Source organism: Xiphophorus maculatus, chromosome 3 (genome assembly GCF_002775205.1).
Source record: "Xiphophorus maculatus strain JP 163 A chromosome 3, X_maculatus-5.0-male, whole genome shotgun sequence".
NCBI lineage: Eukaryota > Metazoa > Chordata > Actinopteri > Cyprinodontiformes > Poeciliidae > Xiphophorus > Xiphophorus maculatus.
The window spans coordinates 26,313,544-26,331,337 of NC_036445.1; the positions used below are offsets into that span (position 1 = coordinate 26,313,544).

General features: G+C 39.3%; 1 protein-coding gene across 3 annotated transcripts in view; it reads right to left on the minus strand.

The window, feature by feature from the left end:
* Positions 1-17,794, minus strand: part of LOC102217084 (plectin-like) — a 131,567-nt gene that overhangs the window by 88,942 nt on the left and 24,831 nt on the right. Inside the window, exon 1 of one of the 3 annotated variants that reach the window (XM_023330241.1) lies at positions 10,967-11,027. The exons of 1 other annotated variant lie outside the window; for it this stretch is intronic. In XM_023330241.1, the coding sequence (XP_023186009.1) occupies positions 10,967-11,012 (46 nt within the window). In that variant the 5' untranslated portion in view covers positions 11,013-11,027. Of the gene's footprint in view, positions 1-2,781; positions 2,916-10,966; positions 11,028-17,794 lie in introns of those variants that run through there. One more of the 3 variants, XM_023330235.1, reaches the window with a different exon arrangement.

Genomic DNA, 17,794 nt, shown 5'->3' on the forward strand with positions numbered 1-17,794 from the left:
TGGAAACTTCTTCATGGTAATTCCACAGAGGGTGACAGCAAAAAGACCTTTGATCGAGAGAAAAATTCCTCCTCTGTGGGTTTTGGACTGAAAGTGAGTAGCACTCAGCAGAACACGAAGAGGACGACATACTGCTTGAAGTGCCGAAACCAGGATAGAAACTGGGATATTAGGTAGCTGCTGATGAAGAGGAGGCAGCAGTAAATCTGAACAGGGCCACACAGCCACAGGGAGATCCAGTTTATACTGGAATGTCTCTGCAACATCTGTGAAGCAGGTTAGTATAAGTATTAGTCTGTTCTACATAGAACCCGTATTCACGAAAGATCGTTTGCTTGACTAGACTGTCATGATTGTGGTATTAGGTATTACAACGGTGCTGCAACCTAACTACTCCATCCATCCATCCATCCATCCATCCATCAATTTCCTGATAATCCAATGTTGAGTTGGGAAGGTAACAGGGGGGCATGTCCAGAAAAGCTCCAAAAGGAAAGGAAGTCCCCCGCAGGCATCCTGGTCAGACCCCCAACTGATTAGTCTTGATGTGAAGGGCACACGGCTCTAACTTAAGATCTGCTGGATGTCGGAGTTTCTCACCAACTCTCTAAAGCAGAGTCTGGCCACCGTGTTGAGCAAGCTGATGTCCGTTTCTTGTATCTAGAACCTCAGTCTTTTTGTCATGATCCATATCCCATAATCAGAGATAAGGTACAGAACATAGACAGACGATATTCTGGTTGTATACTGTCACCTGTAGTGAGCAAAAGATCATTCTTTTGCTTAAGGTAAAGACTAACCACTTCACATTCTGCTGCAAACTGCTTCAGTGCCTACTGGAGGTCGTGGCCAGAAGAAACCAACAGACCCATACCAACAATTAAAAAGGCAAAGGTTCGTCTCGGAGGCTCCCGACACCTTCCATGCCACAACTACACCTTGAGAAGCTCGTTCATGAATACCACAAGCGGTACTGGTGACAGAGGCCAGTCCTGGTGTTCAGCCAGCGAGGAACAAACCCAACTTCATGCAAAGAAAAGAGATGTTGTTTTGTCATGCAAGGCCCAGAGAGCCCCACAGCATCCTGCACTCCCTTCAAAACGCAACAAATCAATAACTCTGAAACCTTTAAGATAAGATAAGAGAGGATAAGATAAGATAAGATTTATTTGTCATTGTCATCAACAGATTACAACGAGATTGAGATGCTGCAACTGGATTTAACATTTGACCAGATGAACCGGATGTGCTGACATATTTAAGACTTAACAAGAGTCACATATCTTTGTTCTAAAATGGTTTAAAACTGAGTTCAAAGCAAACCACACAACTAGGTAATAAAAAGAAAGGACACAACATAATGAATAATGGGAACACTGAGATCATTACCATTCTTGAGAAGTAATGAGAATAGACTGGAAAAGCTGCTACTCAAAATGTAGTTTCAAGTAGCAGTAGCAGCAGTAGTAGTTGTTTCTGAAAAGAAAGGAAAGTGATGCACCCTGGATTAAGTACTGACACACCGACCCTTAAAAACCCACCCATATGGACAAAGGCGGTTTAAAGTTCAAGATAGTGTGAGCTTTGTGGTGAGTTCATTTTAAACAGAACAGTGCTGAAAAAAATTCACTCATTAATTGTTGGCTTTTCTATTAAATTTTTTGCAAACATATCATACAATATCCATATATGATTTATCACACTAAGAAGCAGAAATATTACAATGGATTTCGAGGAATTATGTTTACTTCCTGTCGGATCACCCAATATGTTGCCATACATGCAGATTAGCAATGCCCATGTGGTTCAGTTACTATTTAAAGCCATATCTTTGCTGTTTTTGTCTGTTTAATACTGTTATCTTACTTATATAACCAGAAGTAATCACTATCCTGGATATTCAAATGCTGATTGATATTGAAATCTGACAAAACTCCCAAGCTGAATATCTGTAGTTATGAATTTTTGCTTCACAACATTCTAAAACTGTATTATAGACATGCTTATTGATCTATTTATCTGATTAGCAATCATCAATTACAATCATCTATTAACATCAACAATGATGTTAATTGAAAAAAAAAATCCCTGCTACTCACTGCCTATCCTTGTCAGTTCACCTGCTTAATGCCATGTTCAGATATCTTCAGCTATCCCATAGTGCTTTGCAGAGCACAACTAAATTGAGGGTGAGCTGTAAATCTAGTGAAATTCAGCTCATGTGTTAGGAGCTGAATTATCAACAAGTCATATGAAAAAAAGATCATACATGCTAAAGTTAGCCAAGCATTTTTGCAAATTGCTCCACATAAAACCTTTGATAGCGAGGGCAAAACGTGACTTCATTAAAGACTCTGGCTGTATGTGTTGAGTTGGATATATCTTTAGGAACTTTCTTACTTAGGTTCATGTTAGAGGAGAGTTTTAAAAAATGTGCTCCTGACTCTACAGATCAGATGAAATATCTCTAAATGCCAGAAAGGAACATTTCTAGAACATATACTAATGGCAAAAAAAATCTCCCAATTATCAAACCGCTATCAACGGCTGTTCTTCGACGACTTCAAATGTTATCCTGGGGGGGGGAAATATCCTCACTGAGCAATTCTAATAATTATCAGAAGTCATCTCCTTCATGCCTTTGATTTTACCACATGTACATTCCCATCCAGAGACTCTCCCTTCATCTGCTCTCCAGCTGGATCAGCTTACCACCTGGCTTTGTTTCCCCATCTCCTTTCTCTCGTTTCAGCTGTGTTGTTGTTCATTCCTGAGGCTTACCTTTGCTCGAACAGAACGACTCCATGCTGCAGATTTCCCGAGCGGAGACCTTTGGAACCTTTGGAACCTTAGGAACCGAAGTCATTTTTTCTCCCCTGCCCCGACAGCGTTCCCTAACAACTCCTTTCTTCTTTTTGATCTTGGTGCCTCTATGTGCTTTCTCCGCGCTTTCTGTCAAACACATCAAGCTGTGCAGAACAAAAAAAAAGGAGTTTCCCTCCTCTTCCTCTTACACAGGTCAGAGCCGCCCTCTATAATAATACCTCTGTTCACGTAAATGCGCAAGCATGACCGTGCGTGGAGCCGAAGAGTTCATTGGCATTTGGGCAATAAAGAGAATGGGAAAAAGCAAGAAGATGGGCAAAAAAAAACAAAACGATAAACTAGGGTCAGACTTAAAGGATTGTGCTGAATTGTTCAGTCGGTGGTTATTGTAACCTTGGACGATTCATTACCAGTAAAACTGCTTAACTGCTTTTAGTTAGTTGCACCATTCAGAGCATTGTATTGGGAAAACAAGTCTATCTTCTCAGATCAAAGCCAACAGAGACTTAACAGAGACATATGTGATGATGACAATGTCCAGAACCTGGAACCACAAAAGGTGAGCATATATTGATCAAATTAATACCAAGCAGACTTCCAATAATGTACTTGGTAAAGCTGCTGCAGCTTCCTCTAGCCGTTACAGTGCACTGAAGTAATGGAGGAGGTGTAAGCGATGGTTAATGATCAACAGTACAGTCTCAGAAACATTAACCCAGGTTTAAAGGTGTCAAGTAAACACAAGAAAGAGTAAAACTCAAAACTAAAGTTTTTCTTTTTCTTTCTTGTGATCTGTTCCGCTTTGGTGTATAACTAGATCAGATTCAGTACATGTAAGTAAAATGGTTTGATGTGCAGCTATTTAAGCAACAGCTAACAGGAAAGAAAAGTCTTATTTCAACGTGGGAAAGTTTTCCATTATGTTTGCAGTCAGTCTTCTTCGTTTATCTGAGCCGGATTTTATCCATGATGTTGGAGCTCTTGTGCAGAACATTACCAAACGTTATTTCAATGTCTTTTTAACTATAAGACATTTCAGATGTCATTGAAACTGAAATGTCATTTGAAGACATTTCAGTGACTGAAGTTGGGGTTGGTGTTCTATGATCTAAAGAAATCCTATTAAGATAAAATATTATTGCAAGGGAAATAATGTTACTATCAAATATTAAAAGATTTTTGGATTTTTCAGTGCTAACGTAAGGAATATTCAACTTTTATTTTATTTTTCTTCTTATGATAAGACCATGTACTGTTGTCACATTCTCACGTCTCCAACCTCCAAAGCCCAAACTACCATCAGGACTTTGATGGCTTCCTTTTTTTGTGATATACAGCAGATCAAATGACTATCTGAAACATACCAGAGTATCAGGTTCAATAAGTGACTACAGAAGCATTTAGCACATAAACAGTGGGATAATTTTCTCAACAAAGGATAGAAGTGTATATTGCTGTGCAAATTATAGACCTTTCCAGAGCTGTGCATTCACCCATTAAATGCCATTAAAAAAATTCATCAATAGAGTTTCTTCTTCTTTCAAAGCATTTCAAATGAACAGGTATAGTCCAGTGTGGAAAAAAAGTGAATAATGAAGGAATGCTGTGTTTACATGAACATCTGTTTGTTTTTTTTACTATGAGGAAGACAATAAGTCAAATCCCAGCTGTGGAGTAGCCTTACTATAACCTGAGGATATTCCCCGAGCCTCATCAGCCACTAAAATAGCCCAGCGAAACAGAAGGGAAACTGTAGGTGACGCATTTCCTGCTGGAGTGCAGGAAAAGTGTGTCGCAGGAATGTCTTAAATTATGTTCAAAGAGGGACGAGATTTAAAGACAGCAAGAAGGAATGTCCGCAAAGTGCTGACATACAAGACAAGAAGGGTTATTAAAAGTCTCTCGGGTTTGAATGTAAATTAATATTTGGAATAAAAACTGATTGCAGTCCAACTGTTGAAACCCTGACAGTAATCCCGGTTCATGCATTTCAAGATTCCCATGTGTATTACTGGAATAATGAGAGGAAAGGATGGAAGGCCTGCATGTCAACAATAAGAATCTGAATATCCATTGTGCTGTCGTTTTTTTGCAAGTAGGCCGCACTGAGGCCAACACCCTGCCAGGTGGTTAGTACTCACATTGTTGCGTTGCTTACAAAAACAACTCAAACTTCTCAGGTTAGTTTCATCACATTCAAAAAAAAAAAAAAAAAGTGAAAAACTTTCATGGTATCTTTGGCTGCTCAAATAAGAATGACCAGTTCCATTTTATGATAAGCTACTATTGGGTACCTAACCGATTTGGTATAAAAAAACATTAGCTTTAGCTCGCATAAAACACAAACCGTGGTTGGGTGTAAACCAGAGAGGCTCCGCCCATCACTCTTATTAAGCTAAAACTGTTAAAAGTACAAGCAGCATAACAAAAAGGAGCGACATTCTCTCCAAAAGCAATTTGAAATCTACTAAATTTGTGAGTTTCCTTTGAAATTGTTGTGAAAGTATGTGTATTGAAATTTAAAAAAAAAAAAATAGCATAGACACCATTGATGCAGTTGTGAGGATCCATATGTTATATTCCTGTAGCTGCAACAGTAATAATTTGTACTTTTTGTTTTAAATAAAATCAAATAGATCATGGCAGAAATTTGTATCTTTGTACTGTGAAGCAAAGTAAAGTGATTTTTGGTTATCACACCATAAAAACATTCTAAAAGTGTCATTGTAACTAATACTTGCAACTTAACATTTTAAACAAATTTGACCAAAGAAACTGAGTAAATGTTCATTATATATTATTAGGCCATTGAAAACTGATTGAACTTGAATGTCATACTTTAGAAGAAAAAAAAACAAACAGTTTGACTATTGTTGACAAAAGTATGACATTTACCCTCAAAACCTTAATTAATTTTTAATGATACAGAATAATAGAGCATTAAAATGCTTGTGTCTCCTTTGGCATCAAATTATGTTAGTAAAGTAGAATTTTAAAAAAAAAGAAACAGCTTTTTTACAGATTGATATTTCTTCTCTAGATAGTTTAACTGGAAGTATTAGTTTCTTACTGAATGTGTTCATTACATGCCAGCAAACTATTGCAGCTTCTTTTTAGCCGTGCATTACCTTTTTGGGGGAATTTTTGGAAGCCGGCTGGACTCAAAGACTAAATACACGCGGACAGATGAGCACCAACCCAGACTTTGAAACTGCAGCCAACAGAGATTACACCGATTTGTTCCACGCTTCTGAAACGCCGAACAAGATCCATTTCAACGCTTCTCATGCAACAAAAACAAAGAATGGAAAGAGAACAACCTCTATTTAAGGAGATGTAACTTCCTGAAACTTCAGAAAGCGCTTGCAGTTTTCCTTCCTGTCTTTGTAGTTTCTGTTTTGGAGAAAGTTGTTCTTTTTTTTGTTCCTGATTTTCTAGACTTCAAGACGTAGGATCAAACAAACGAGGCTGAAGAGAGAGATCTCGATCCGATCAAATCAAAAGGCCTCAGGGCTTTGATTAGGATCACGCTCAGTACAATTAGCTTCTGAGCTTCTCTGTTTTCCCCATTAGCTACGTCATCACACAGCTGCTCTAAAAGGCTGCTACATTAGCGTAGCAACCTTCATGCACGCATTTCCCACATATGACCTTTTCATGTCAGTATGAAGTGCTGCATTGTTGGGAAGAGTTTCTCCTACTTCTCACTCTGTTGAAACTGACAGCACATCCATCAAGAGGCCGTACTGTGGCGTCTCCTCTTGCCAGGCGACAAACACAAGCCTGAAACTCTCCCAGGTGCAAACGGCGTTCTCCGTTTCCTGCAAACCGCCGACAGCGTCACCTGGCGATTTATTACTGCAGCCGGCGTAAAGAATGTTCACCCACGCCTGCAAGCCCTCGCTCTGCTGTGTGCTACTATGGGAAAGTCGTACCCCTAAAATATGTCAGTAGAAATAGCAGTGTGGTGCGAGAAATTCTCCTTTTCACATAGATGTGGCAAATGGATCGAAAATAACAGAAATAAACGTCTCCTGTCAAGAAAGTCGCAAGCTGAAGATCCACAGAGCGAAAAAAAAAAAAAGCCACTAAATTATGTCAAAATTTTACATACCTTAGAATTACAAATATATATCTCTATATAATAAAAGTGAAGTGAACTAGAATGAAATCAGCCATATTTGATATCAATATTTGCCACCGAAACTGCTGTTGTAAGCTCTTATCGCAGCGTTTCAATAAGGTCTACGGAAATGAAAACAGATTCAATTTCCCATTTTTTTTGTCCTGGAATGACATACAAGCGTGATTACGGCTAAGAACATTTCCTGTATTATACAGCTGTTTCCTTCAGATGACAGAGGTTAGTTATAGTTTGTACTATGGAAACACACCCAGTCTCTGACTCCACTGTCTTCAATGCTTTCTACTGACTGAAAGGAAAAAGACTGTGATGTTTGATTAACATGACCGAGCAATGAACCTGATTTTTTTTTTCTTCCTACTTTCATGACGTGATGAGAAGAAATGCCAAGACCAAAGTGACTTCACTTTCTAGTGGCGTACACGTTGCTATGTAATGTACAGTGGATGGCTGGTATTTCCAGGGGTATAGGGGCTACAGCCTTCCTCAAATCTGACCCCCTGAAACGTTTATAATCGCCTGTTTTAATAGGCCAAACACCAAATATTTATAAAAGCAACAATCTAAGCACTACCGTAGAAGCTAATTTTCACAGTCTTCCATATTTCCACTCTTTGGGGGTACAGCCAATCAGCTCAAAGGGGTGGGAAAAAATGGAGCACCTGGATGGTGTGTCAAGTAGCATCGCGCCAAGACATTTCAGCCTTCCAAGCTGCATTTTCTTTCAAATATTCCTAGCATTCTCTGTGGAAGACTCCTCAAACAGGTGAATTTTCCAAGAATAATTAGGGTCTGATCAAACTGAAAATCGGCTGTAGTATTCGCAGATCTTTTCCATGGGACACGACTTCAATCTGTGACCAACCAGTTGGACAATAAAAGAAATAGTCATAATGAAATCTTTTTCTGATGACATGTCAGCATTACCACGCTGCGCTACCAACAAAACTCCCACATTCGGAAGCTGCAACTGCAGCAAGAAAACTCCAGTATCAGTGTTTCTTCCAGCATCAGTGAGACGTTTACAAAGGCGGTCAGACGAAGCACAAAAGGTGTAAGAAGTCATTTAAAGTGAAACTAGATCTGCAGAGGAATGTCAGCTATTCATTCAAGCTGCTACAACAGAAAGCTCAACTCTGGCAGCTGCTGGTCACTTCACTTCCTCACAATTTTTACTCCAGCAGTTTCGGATGTTGGTGGCAGACGTTTTGGGTACGGAAATCCAAAAATCTGACCTCAGTGCATCGCTACTGAAAAGGGTGTTGTTTTAAACTCTTTTCAAAGGGAGTGATGCATGTCAGTGTACAGCAAATACTCGATCTGACAGCTTAACATCACTTTGATGTCATATTTTCCAGAAAACGTTCAAGGTTTCTGCTCTAAGCATGCAGATATTGCCGATTTTATTTTCAAGGCTGACCCTCACTCTATTACCATCCACATGCTTTCAAGTTTTGAGCACAGCTGCGAGACCCACAAGAGACGTGTTGTGACTCACGTTTCAACTCACATAAAGAACCAAAGTGTCAGAGATCCCGCTGCAGTTACACAGACCTGAGTGACGCAACGTTTGATGAAATCATCCACATCTCAGGCTTAACAGCAGACACTGGTGGCAGTTTTGTAAACACACGTCCTTCACAGAACGATAAATGGCAGTAATTAATAAAGTAAATTTTAGATGAGCCGCGCTAATCGTCAATGAATGCATAGCCCAGCAAGTTCACACACAATCCAGCGGCCCAAACTGTGGGAGTATTTTGCATCTCCTTAAGGATCATTGGTGGATAAGTAAGGATGAGGATTAGATTTTTTTTCTTTTGTAAATCCAGTTAAACGTTGATTGATGCCAAAACAGTAGCGGTCACACAAAGATAAATAAGAAATTGGAAGCTCATATTGCTAGAAAACATAGCGCTGCATTCATCCCAAACGGTTTTTGGAACTATTTGGAATGAGCGGTGAAAAAAATTCCTATTTTCTGCTCTATTACCTTCCACATGGTTTTTCTGCTTTTTCTGTTTTCTGCTGCCTGATTTCAGCAGAAAAAAACATGTTCTTCTGAAATCATATTTAATTCCGGTATTTAATCCATTGCCGACAAAGATTAAATTTTCTTATAAGAAAACTTGCGTAAGAAATATGAAAAGAAGTGTGTTTATGCATCATGCAGAACTTAAGACATTCAAGTTTTTTTTTGTTTGTTTTGTTTTGGACATCCTGTCCCTTGTAGCTGTTCCTGCACGGTAACAGGAACAGCTGTCGAATACCGACAGGAAGTAAATAAACCACACCTCACCTGGCTGCTATATATGGACTTCCTTTTTGTTTATTTTAAGTACCGTATTTTCCGCATTATAAGGCGCACCACATTATAAGGCGCACCTTCAATGAATGGCCTATTTTAAAACTTTTTTCATATATAAGGCTCACCGCATTATAAGGCGCATAGAATAGACGCTACAGTAGAGGCTGGGGTTACGTTATGCATCCATTAGGTGGAGCTGCGCTAAAGGGAATGTCAACAAAACAGTCAGATAGGTCAGCCAAACTTTATTAATAGATTACAAACCAGCGTTCTGAAAACTCCGTTCATTCCCAAAATGAATAAACAGCTGTTTCATTATTTTCCCCGAGGTAAAGTAAGTGACGTGACACAGTTTATCTTTTAACAACAGCAAGGTATAACATATAGTGGAGGGAAACTTTTCCTTGATTCAATAAGCACGTAAAAAACAGTCTGATACTTTTACAGTAAATCAAAGGTTAGTGCAATCACAATATATATCCACTTCCGCACCATTGATTCGTTCATGTTAAATTCTCTGGCTGCTGCTCTATTCCCGTGTTCTACTGCATGACTGATCGCCTTGAGCTTAAACTCTGCGTCGTCAGCTTGTCTCTTAATAGGAGCCATTTTGGGGTCTTTACACAAAACCCAGAGTGCACCGCGCGCTTCTTCTTCTATGGGGGAAAATGAAGTCGGCGGCTGCTTACCGTAGTTGCGAGACCTGTTGTGGCTCAATATTGGTCCATATATAAGGCACACCGGATTATAAGTCGGCTTTTGAGAAAATTGAAGGTTTTTATGTGCGCCTTATAGTGCGGAAAATACGGTATGTATGTTACAGTTATCCATCTAATCCCTTTGGATTCTCACACTATTGTCAAATCTACAGATCAACTGCTAAAATAACGACTTGCAATTTATAACGAATGACTCACGACTCCTTTCTCAAGCTAAAGCTTCCCAGAACGCTAATCAGTGTTTGAATCTTGATGCATTCCAGCACCAGATGAGCAGATATTCATTGGTTTCATAAAAAAAAAAAAAAAAAAGAACCTATCCACTGAAAAGAACTCGACAGGCGGGGAAGTTTACGGCATTAATGTAACTCTTATCAGCGTCCGGCCGTCATATCACCGTACCATCGGTGAAGACAGAAACTCACAGCGGCACATGCACGCACAGAACTGGTTCTGAGGTGACACGGAAACCTGACGAGTAACGTGTCGGGGAGACGTAACCATAGTAACATAACAGCTGTAATCTTGATGCTGATGCAGAGGCACAAATGAAGAGAACTAAACTACAAACGTTCGTTAGGCGTGATCATGCTAGTAATGTGGGGTGAGATAAGATGGTGCAGCTCTACAGGGTTAGTTTGTGCTTTTCCCTGCAGCAGCAGTCTGGTTAAACGCGCCCTGATGAAGTTTTACCAGACCATTTAAAAACAACAATGAGGAGCAGAGTTGAGGTTTCTCACACGGCGTAAGCTCAATATTCCTTCAGCCTGTCTAACAATAACTGCCAGCCACCCCTCCCTTCCGATGCATTAACAATACCGCAGCACAATGTCTCTCCGTTCTCTAATCTTAGCTGTTTTGTTTCCATTGCAAGTCTCATATGATCAAAAACAAAACAAAACAACAACAGAAAAACAGCATGTTTTTTTTTTTCTGTAAATTAAAATCAGAATTTACAAAAAACAATACCTTTCAGCAAAGTGATCTCTTTCTGGATGGACATGGGAAGCTCCATTTGGGGTCCCTAGCCTCTTTTTCTCAAAGAATGAATGAAAAATAATTGTCTCGGTAGTCTGGTGTCCTTCCTCTGACGAGACGACAGAAACGTCTCCCGGTCTGAGCAGATTCCTGTGTCTGAACTCCTTTTTCTCTTTGGTCACTTTCCTGCTCAGCAGGTCGGCTGACCGGGACTCTCTTCTCTGTTTTGGTTCCTGTCATAAACAATGTGAGGCGCGCACGCACACACACTCAATCATTTTCACTCATATGCACACTCTGAAGTATTTTCTGTGCAGAATCCAAAGCTCCTCCCTTTCCTTTTTTCAAATACAACTGGATTGTTATCTTCACTGCATTGCAAATTCACTCAGTAGAGAAAACTACCTCGGACTCAGGTAAGCTAATCAGAGCAATCGGCTGATGCAGAGAGACTGATATGAGGAGGAAGGGGGAGAATCAAAGAGAATAAAGTAAAGATCTGTTTTTCTTCTGAGAGAATAAAGGATGACGGTGATGTTTATGTGTGAAAAGGAGAGAGAGAAGACACTAAATGCTTAGTAACAGTATCCCAGCACCACTTTTTGTACCCCTGTATTAAACCTGCCACCATTCCCAAACACAGGAATACATGGAAGTATCTTCAATTTCTACACAGACCAAAAGGAGTTGCAGTTATCACTAAGTGCCAGCAGTAAGAAACATATTGCTTAAAAATCACCCATACTGTTTCAGAAAAAAAAACCTAAGATTGATTTTGTTTACTTTATTACTGCTGAATTACAAAAGCCAAAAATAACCCAGTAAAAAAGCAGGATTGTGTGCGTTTCAGGTACATACCACTATGTTAGCAACTGTGTTAGCTTCAGTTGTTATAAAAACGCTGCACATTTGAAATATGACATCACAACATGTCATCACAACATCGCTCCTCTGTTAATCTGTTAAACAACATTTTTAACTGTGCTGCACTGAGAAGTAGCTCAGTGCAGCACAGTGCTACTTCTTAGTAGCTCATTATTATACGAGCTACTGGGCTCGTATAATAATTGCAAACCAATGAGCGCCTGGTTAGCAATTAGCAAACACCTGGTGGTGCTGGCTAGTCTGAAGGAGCCGAGTGGGGAAGAGCTGCTCGGACGCTTGGAAACTGCAGCTCCTGGGAGGAGCTTTGTGGTCGAAAGGATTTTTCAAGTGCTCTTAAACAATCAAAGCAGCACTCAAAGTAGGTTTTTGATGAAGGACTAACATTATAACATGATGTAAAGCTCAACAAAGTTGATTTTACATAAATCCACTATATATCACAAAAAGGAAAAAAAGGGAATGGTAACAGATTCTAAATCTTTGATTTAAAAATATATATATATTTTAGCTTCGCATGTTACACACAAATGTGTCTTTATGACAAGCAGCAACACAAGGCCTAAATCCCCCATAGCTTATTCGCTAATCTGTTTGTGATCTGTTTATCGTCCTTTCACTACAGAAGTCCACTGTGAACTGAAAATGAGAAGGAAAAAAAAAAAATTGGCCACTGGACAGTTTTCCTCTACCATTTATAAATAGTACAGGAATACTGGCTCAAAGTGTAAGGAAATTACAAGAAACCTTTCGGAAAGTACAGCAGCTCAACTCAACGTGCCGAGCTAGTGGAACAAGTTATTTCACAATAATAATAATAAAAACAATCTAGCACAGGTACAGCTGGTGCAGAAGGCTTTATATTAACTTCCCCCTAAACTAATTTATAAAAATAATTAGGACAAAAGCTGGAGTATACTTCACATGTTGGTATGTTTTCTATCTGTACTTTGTTGCTTTGATGAATTTGCAGTGCGATCAGTGAATATGCGATGTCAAACTAACAGTACCGTTGCAGGAATGTCAGACACACATTCTCAATAAAAAGCAAATAACTGCTATAAATCCGTTATCTATCAGGGGAGCATTCTGGGTGCATATCGCTAAGATTTCATATCTGTAGGAATGTTAAAAATGCAAAAAAAAAAAAAAATAGAAGGTAGCATTTCCTTTGCTGTTATTTGGCATGTCACATGTGAAAAAAATAAAAAGGAACAAATGAAAAAAATCTTCAGTCATTCAAACGCAGCCTGGTTTTGATCATTTGGAGGCTTTAAATTTGAAGTTTTAGCTATTATCTCGACCAGGAAACCACGCTGTGGGTTCGCTAGTGAAGCTTGTGTACACTTTGAAATTTAGTAAAATAACTGAAGCCATAGAAAATTCATCCAGTAATGTCAATAAAGTACGATAATGAGAACAGAGCAGACACATTTTTGGCAAATAAAAAAAATATCTAAGTCTTGTTTTTCCTTCTCTATCATGGAGAAATCAATCATCTGCACAAATGTGATTTTTACTGTTTTCTCTGAAATAAGCATTTCTGGAAAGATTTTTCTTCACAAACTATTTCTTCCGAGTGGCTTAATGGAAGAAATTAGTCAGCAGAAAATGAAGCCTTGAGCCTGTTTGTTCGATGTGTCCTCTAGATCAGTGGTTCTCAAACTTTTTTCAGTGATGTACCCCCTTAAAAATATATTTTTAGTCAAGTACCCCCTGACACGGGCAAAACATTTTTGGAATAAAAAAGAGGTACAGTGCTGTAAATACCCTGTAAATACTGAATATAAAATTCAGTGCATGAACACACATTTATATTTTATTGAACTTTTTACAAAATAATTTTTCCCAAGACTTATTATGAGGAGCCTACCGATTTTCTAAAGATATATTGAAAAGCTTCACGTACCCCCTGCAGTACCTCCACGTACCCCCAGGGGTACACGTACCCCCATTTGAGAACCACTGCTCTAGATAAATGTGGATTTGTGGGGTTTTTGCCTCCTGCCAAGGTCACTACAGCTTGTCCAAAATCAAAAACAGGCCGATGAATTACAACGAGCAAAACCTCTGGCCAAGGATGTGGCAATTTTATTTTATTTTTTTAATGAAATCTAACAGCCATTAAATATAATTTAAAACACAGCAACAGCAGAAACAAATTAGCTAATTTAGTAGTCAAAGCCTTAAAGGCAAACTAAAGACATTAGCAAAAAAAATTTTTTTACCTTATTTTTTTACATTTTGCCTTAAAAAAATTTTAATTCTTGAAATTTTACATTTCATACACTTACTCGCTAAAATCTCGATCCTGTTTTAGTTAACCTATTCTTTCTTTCATTCATTATTTATTAATCTTGTTTTCACCAAATCTGAAACTTAGACTTTTTTTTTTATTTCCCTTATCTTCTGTGATAATCAGTGATTTTATCAACTCCGTTTCCACATCACAGGCAGTCTTATTGTCTATGCAGACATTATTTTTCACCCTCTTCTGTAGAAAACTGGTAGCCAATCAAGAAAAAGAAAAAAACAAACTCCTAGAGACAAAAACGATCTCCACACAAAGTACAGTGCTGCTGGCTTTTGGCTCAGCGGCTTCTGCGCTTTGTGTGCATCAGGCTGGTAGTCCTGCCGCGGACGTCCAGACAAAACATTCCTCCTGCCTGAGGTCACTCAGCCAGTCAAATCTCCAGCCCAATGCAGGGGCTTAAAGCTCCAGGCAGCAGTCAGCAGGAGAGCAAACTCCCCAGTCAGCCTGTGATAAAACATTTCCAGAGGGGGGAGGAAAAAAAGTGTGAACGCTGCAGATCAAAACATTTCATTCAGAGGGAAGAAATTCCCACAGCACAGAAATGATGTCTTTACAGTTTACATTTTGGTTCAGTGTTGCATAAAAGCCAACATAGTTTTCTTTTTTTTCTTTTTTTTTTTTTACTTGCTGAAGTGTGATTGATTTGTTGTATTTGTGCAGAAAAGCAGAAGATTAGAAAGATGACATTTGTTTTGTTTTCCGTCCGAACAGGCAAAGAGCCAGCTGTTAAAACCTCTGAAGGGAAGGATTTTCCTTCAGCTTTTGTATGAAAATTAATTAATGCGCAGTCTTGGGAAATAAGAGAGACGAAGCGAAGTGAAAGTGACTGAACCCAGCTCCGACCGTCAAAAACCAAAACGACAGGTTCCATCTGTCCCAAGAGTCGAGGGGGGGAAAAAAATGTAAATAAAAAAATACACAACCAGTTTGGGGATTGGACTGCATGAAAACAGAAACACAAACACTGAAAGCTTCTGCTCTGAGAAATATTCTCTTTACAGAAGGAAGGGAAGAAAAGCACGAATCAAAAAAACAAAGCTTTGACGAGCGGTAAGGGAGTAAAATACCCCCAACCCAAATGGTTCCCCACCCTCCCACCCACGCCAGGGTTCACAGACTTCATTTTTCAGAAGCTGAACCAGGCACTGGAGACTACTGTCATTTCTGTCTTATTTAGACTTATTTAGCTGGTGAGAATAAACAGGCTAATCAGGGCTGTGATCACATCCCCAGAGTAATCTACACACAAAGCTCAGCGATACGGTAAGTAACCGTCTCTCTCGGCTGCTGATACAGTCGAGTCAACACTTTGAATCCTTTGTAGGATCCTTTATTTTACAGTCAGGTCTGTTGTTGTGAGGACAATGGTCCACTAGGGGCTGTGCTTTCCCTGTAATGTCTGAATAAGGTCAGCCACGGGAAAATGAGGCCACAGAAGAACACAAGGAAAACTCCTAGTGCCTGGCAATAATGAGGCTAATGATCAAATTTTATCTTACAAACTTATGCATTCAAAACGACATTTAACAATCATTAACTAATGCACACATGATGAAAGCCCTAACCTTAAATACCTCAAAGGTGTTCAACACAATGCAAAGAGGGAAACTGAAGACAATTGATAAGACTCCACTCTCAGGTGTCAAGGACTGCTGTGTGTCTTGCATGTTTCAGATGTGTCCTGTATTCACAGCACCTGAATCAAACGCATGGTTCATTTTTAACGCCTCTGTAGAAACTGATGGCGTGCTGAAGAGGCAGTTTGTCCAGCTGAATCAGCTGTTTCGCAGCGGAGGCATCTGCAAAACATGCAGGACGCCCCTGAGGACGGGAGTTGGACACTACCGTCCTAGATGAGAAAGATCATCCAGAACCGGAAAATATTTAAAGCCACTGACACTTTTCCCCGGAGGGAAAAGAACCAAACTCATTCCGAGGTCAGCCTGTCCAGAGGTCAGAGAAATTGTGTGGAAAAAAAAAAAACAGTGCTCCATCTTGGGACTCGCAGGCCTTCGCGTGTTAAATGTTAAAATCAAAAGGAGAATGAGTTTGAGAAGCTGGAAGAAAACTAAATCAGAGATGCTTATGTAACACAGATGAGAAGGGTATTTTATATATTAGATGAATGGGCCAATAGGTTCGACTATCGGAGCATAGTGGGGTGTTTAAATGACACACAAAGGCAGTTAAATGAATTTAAAAAAACAACTGGCTTTAGTGACATAAACCATGAAATTAACAAACAGTTATACAAGACACACAATTATGAAAATAAAATTACACACAATAAAATACAAAAAAATAATACAAATACTTGGCCAAGTGCTAGTTCTCAGTTTTGAATCTTTTGGGTGCACCCTGGTAATCTGAATTCTAAATCGTAATAGGCAACAGATCAATCAATTCCAGTTCCAATTAGGTTCAGCTCAACACCATTCACATGAGGAGAATTTCCTACACAGCAGTTTGTTACGAAGTACCAAATAAAAACCAGTCCAAAAGGTGAGATCAGAAATTCCAGGATTAAACAATAAAAAGAAAAATGTCAGTCAGGGGTCTCATTCATAACCAACTGTGTGTGAAGATGTGAGTGGTACCAGCCTACCACACCGCGGGGTGCAGCAGGACTCCAAACGGAAAAGAAGGAATCCAGGAATCCAGTTCTTTCTAAGTCCAGGTGGGAAGGCTCGCCATCAAAGTCACAGGAGGAATCCACCTCAGGAACAATCCAGCATAAACAAAAAACCTGACCTGTCAACAGACAGGACCAGCAGAATCATAGGATTTTATTAAGCTGTTCTAGCTTTAATCCTGAAATCATGTTTCTGTATATTTGACATCAATTACTGTAAATTACAAAAGCATTTCTTCAAACAATATTAAACATTACATTTTATCCAAAATCAGTAAAAGTTTACATTTTAATAATCAAATAGTTCAGATAAACAATATTATTCAACAAAAATGTGGTAAACAGAACAAAAACCCAAATGAAAGGCACAGAATATGCTCACCGATCTCAATGCGACACGTTAGGGACAACAATATGGTGGCTCTCAGTCCGGACCCGTGAGGCACTAGATAGTGTAGTAAGGCATATTTTCCATGCTTTAGCCTTGATAATATGAGCTATCATTGTGAACAAAGTAAGAATATAACGTAAATTAGGTTTTACCTTCAGCTGAACGGAGAACAAGATGAACTTAAAACGTTAGCCTAGTAGCCGTTAGAGCTAAACCAGTAGCCGTTGGCCGTTAGAGCTAACGAGTCAGCTCTAACGGTGTTCAGCAGAAAAAGTGAACTTGTCTTTCCTTTTCTTTTTTTTTCACTTCACGCGTCCAGCTTAGAAGTCGGATGATCTGGGAAAGCGTTTGTTTAGAGTTGTATAACTGTTTTAAAACAGAGACTCTCACGCTGCCCAGCTTAATCGTTTCCGGATCTCTCTCGCTTACACACTCAATGCTGCGGAAGGGCGGGTCCTGCAGCGGCAGTCCGAATTCTGATTGGTTTAAACTCACTGGAAGCTAAACTTCCTATTGGCTAGGTAAACCACCTAGCTTCCCTAACCTCCGTTTCTTAAAGAGGCATCCCCATTTTATGTGGGTTACACCCTCCCCTCTGAA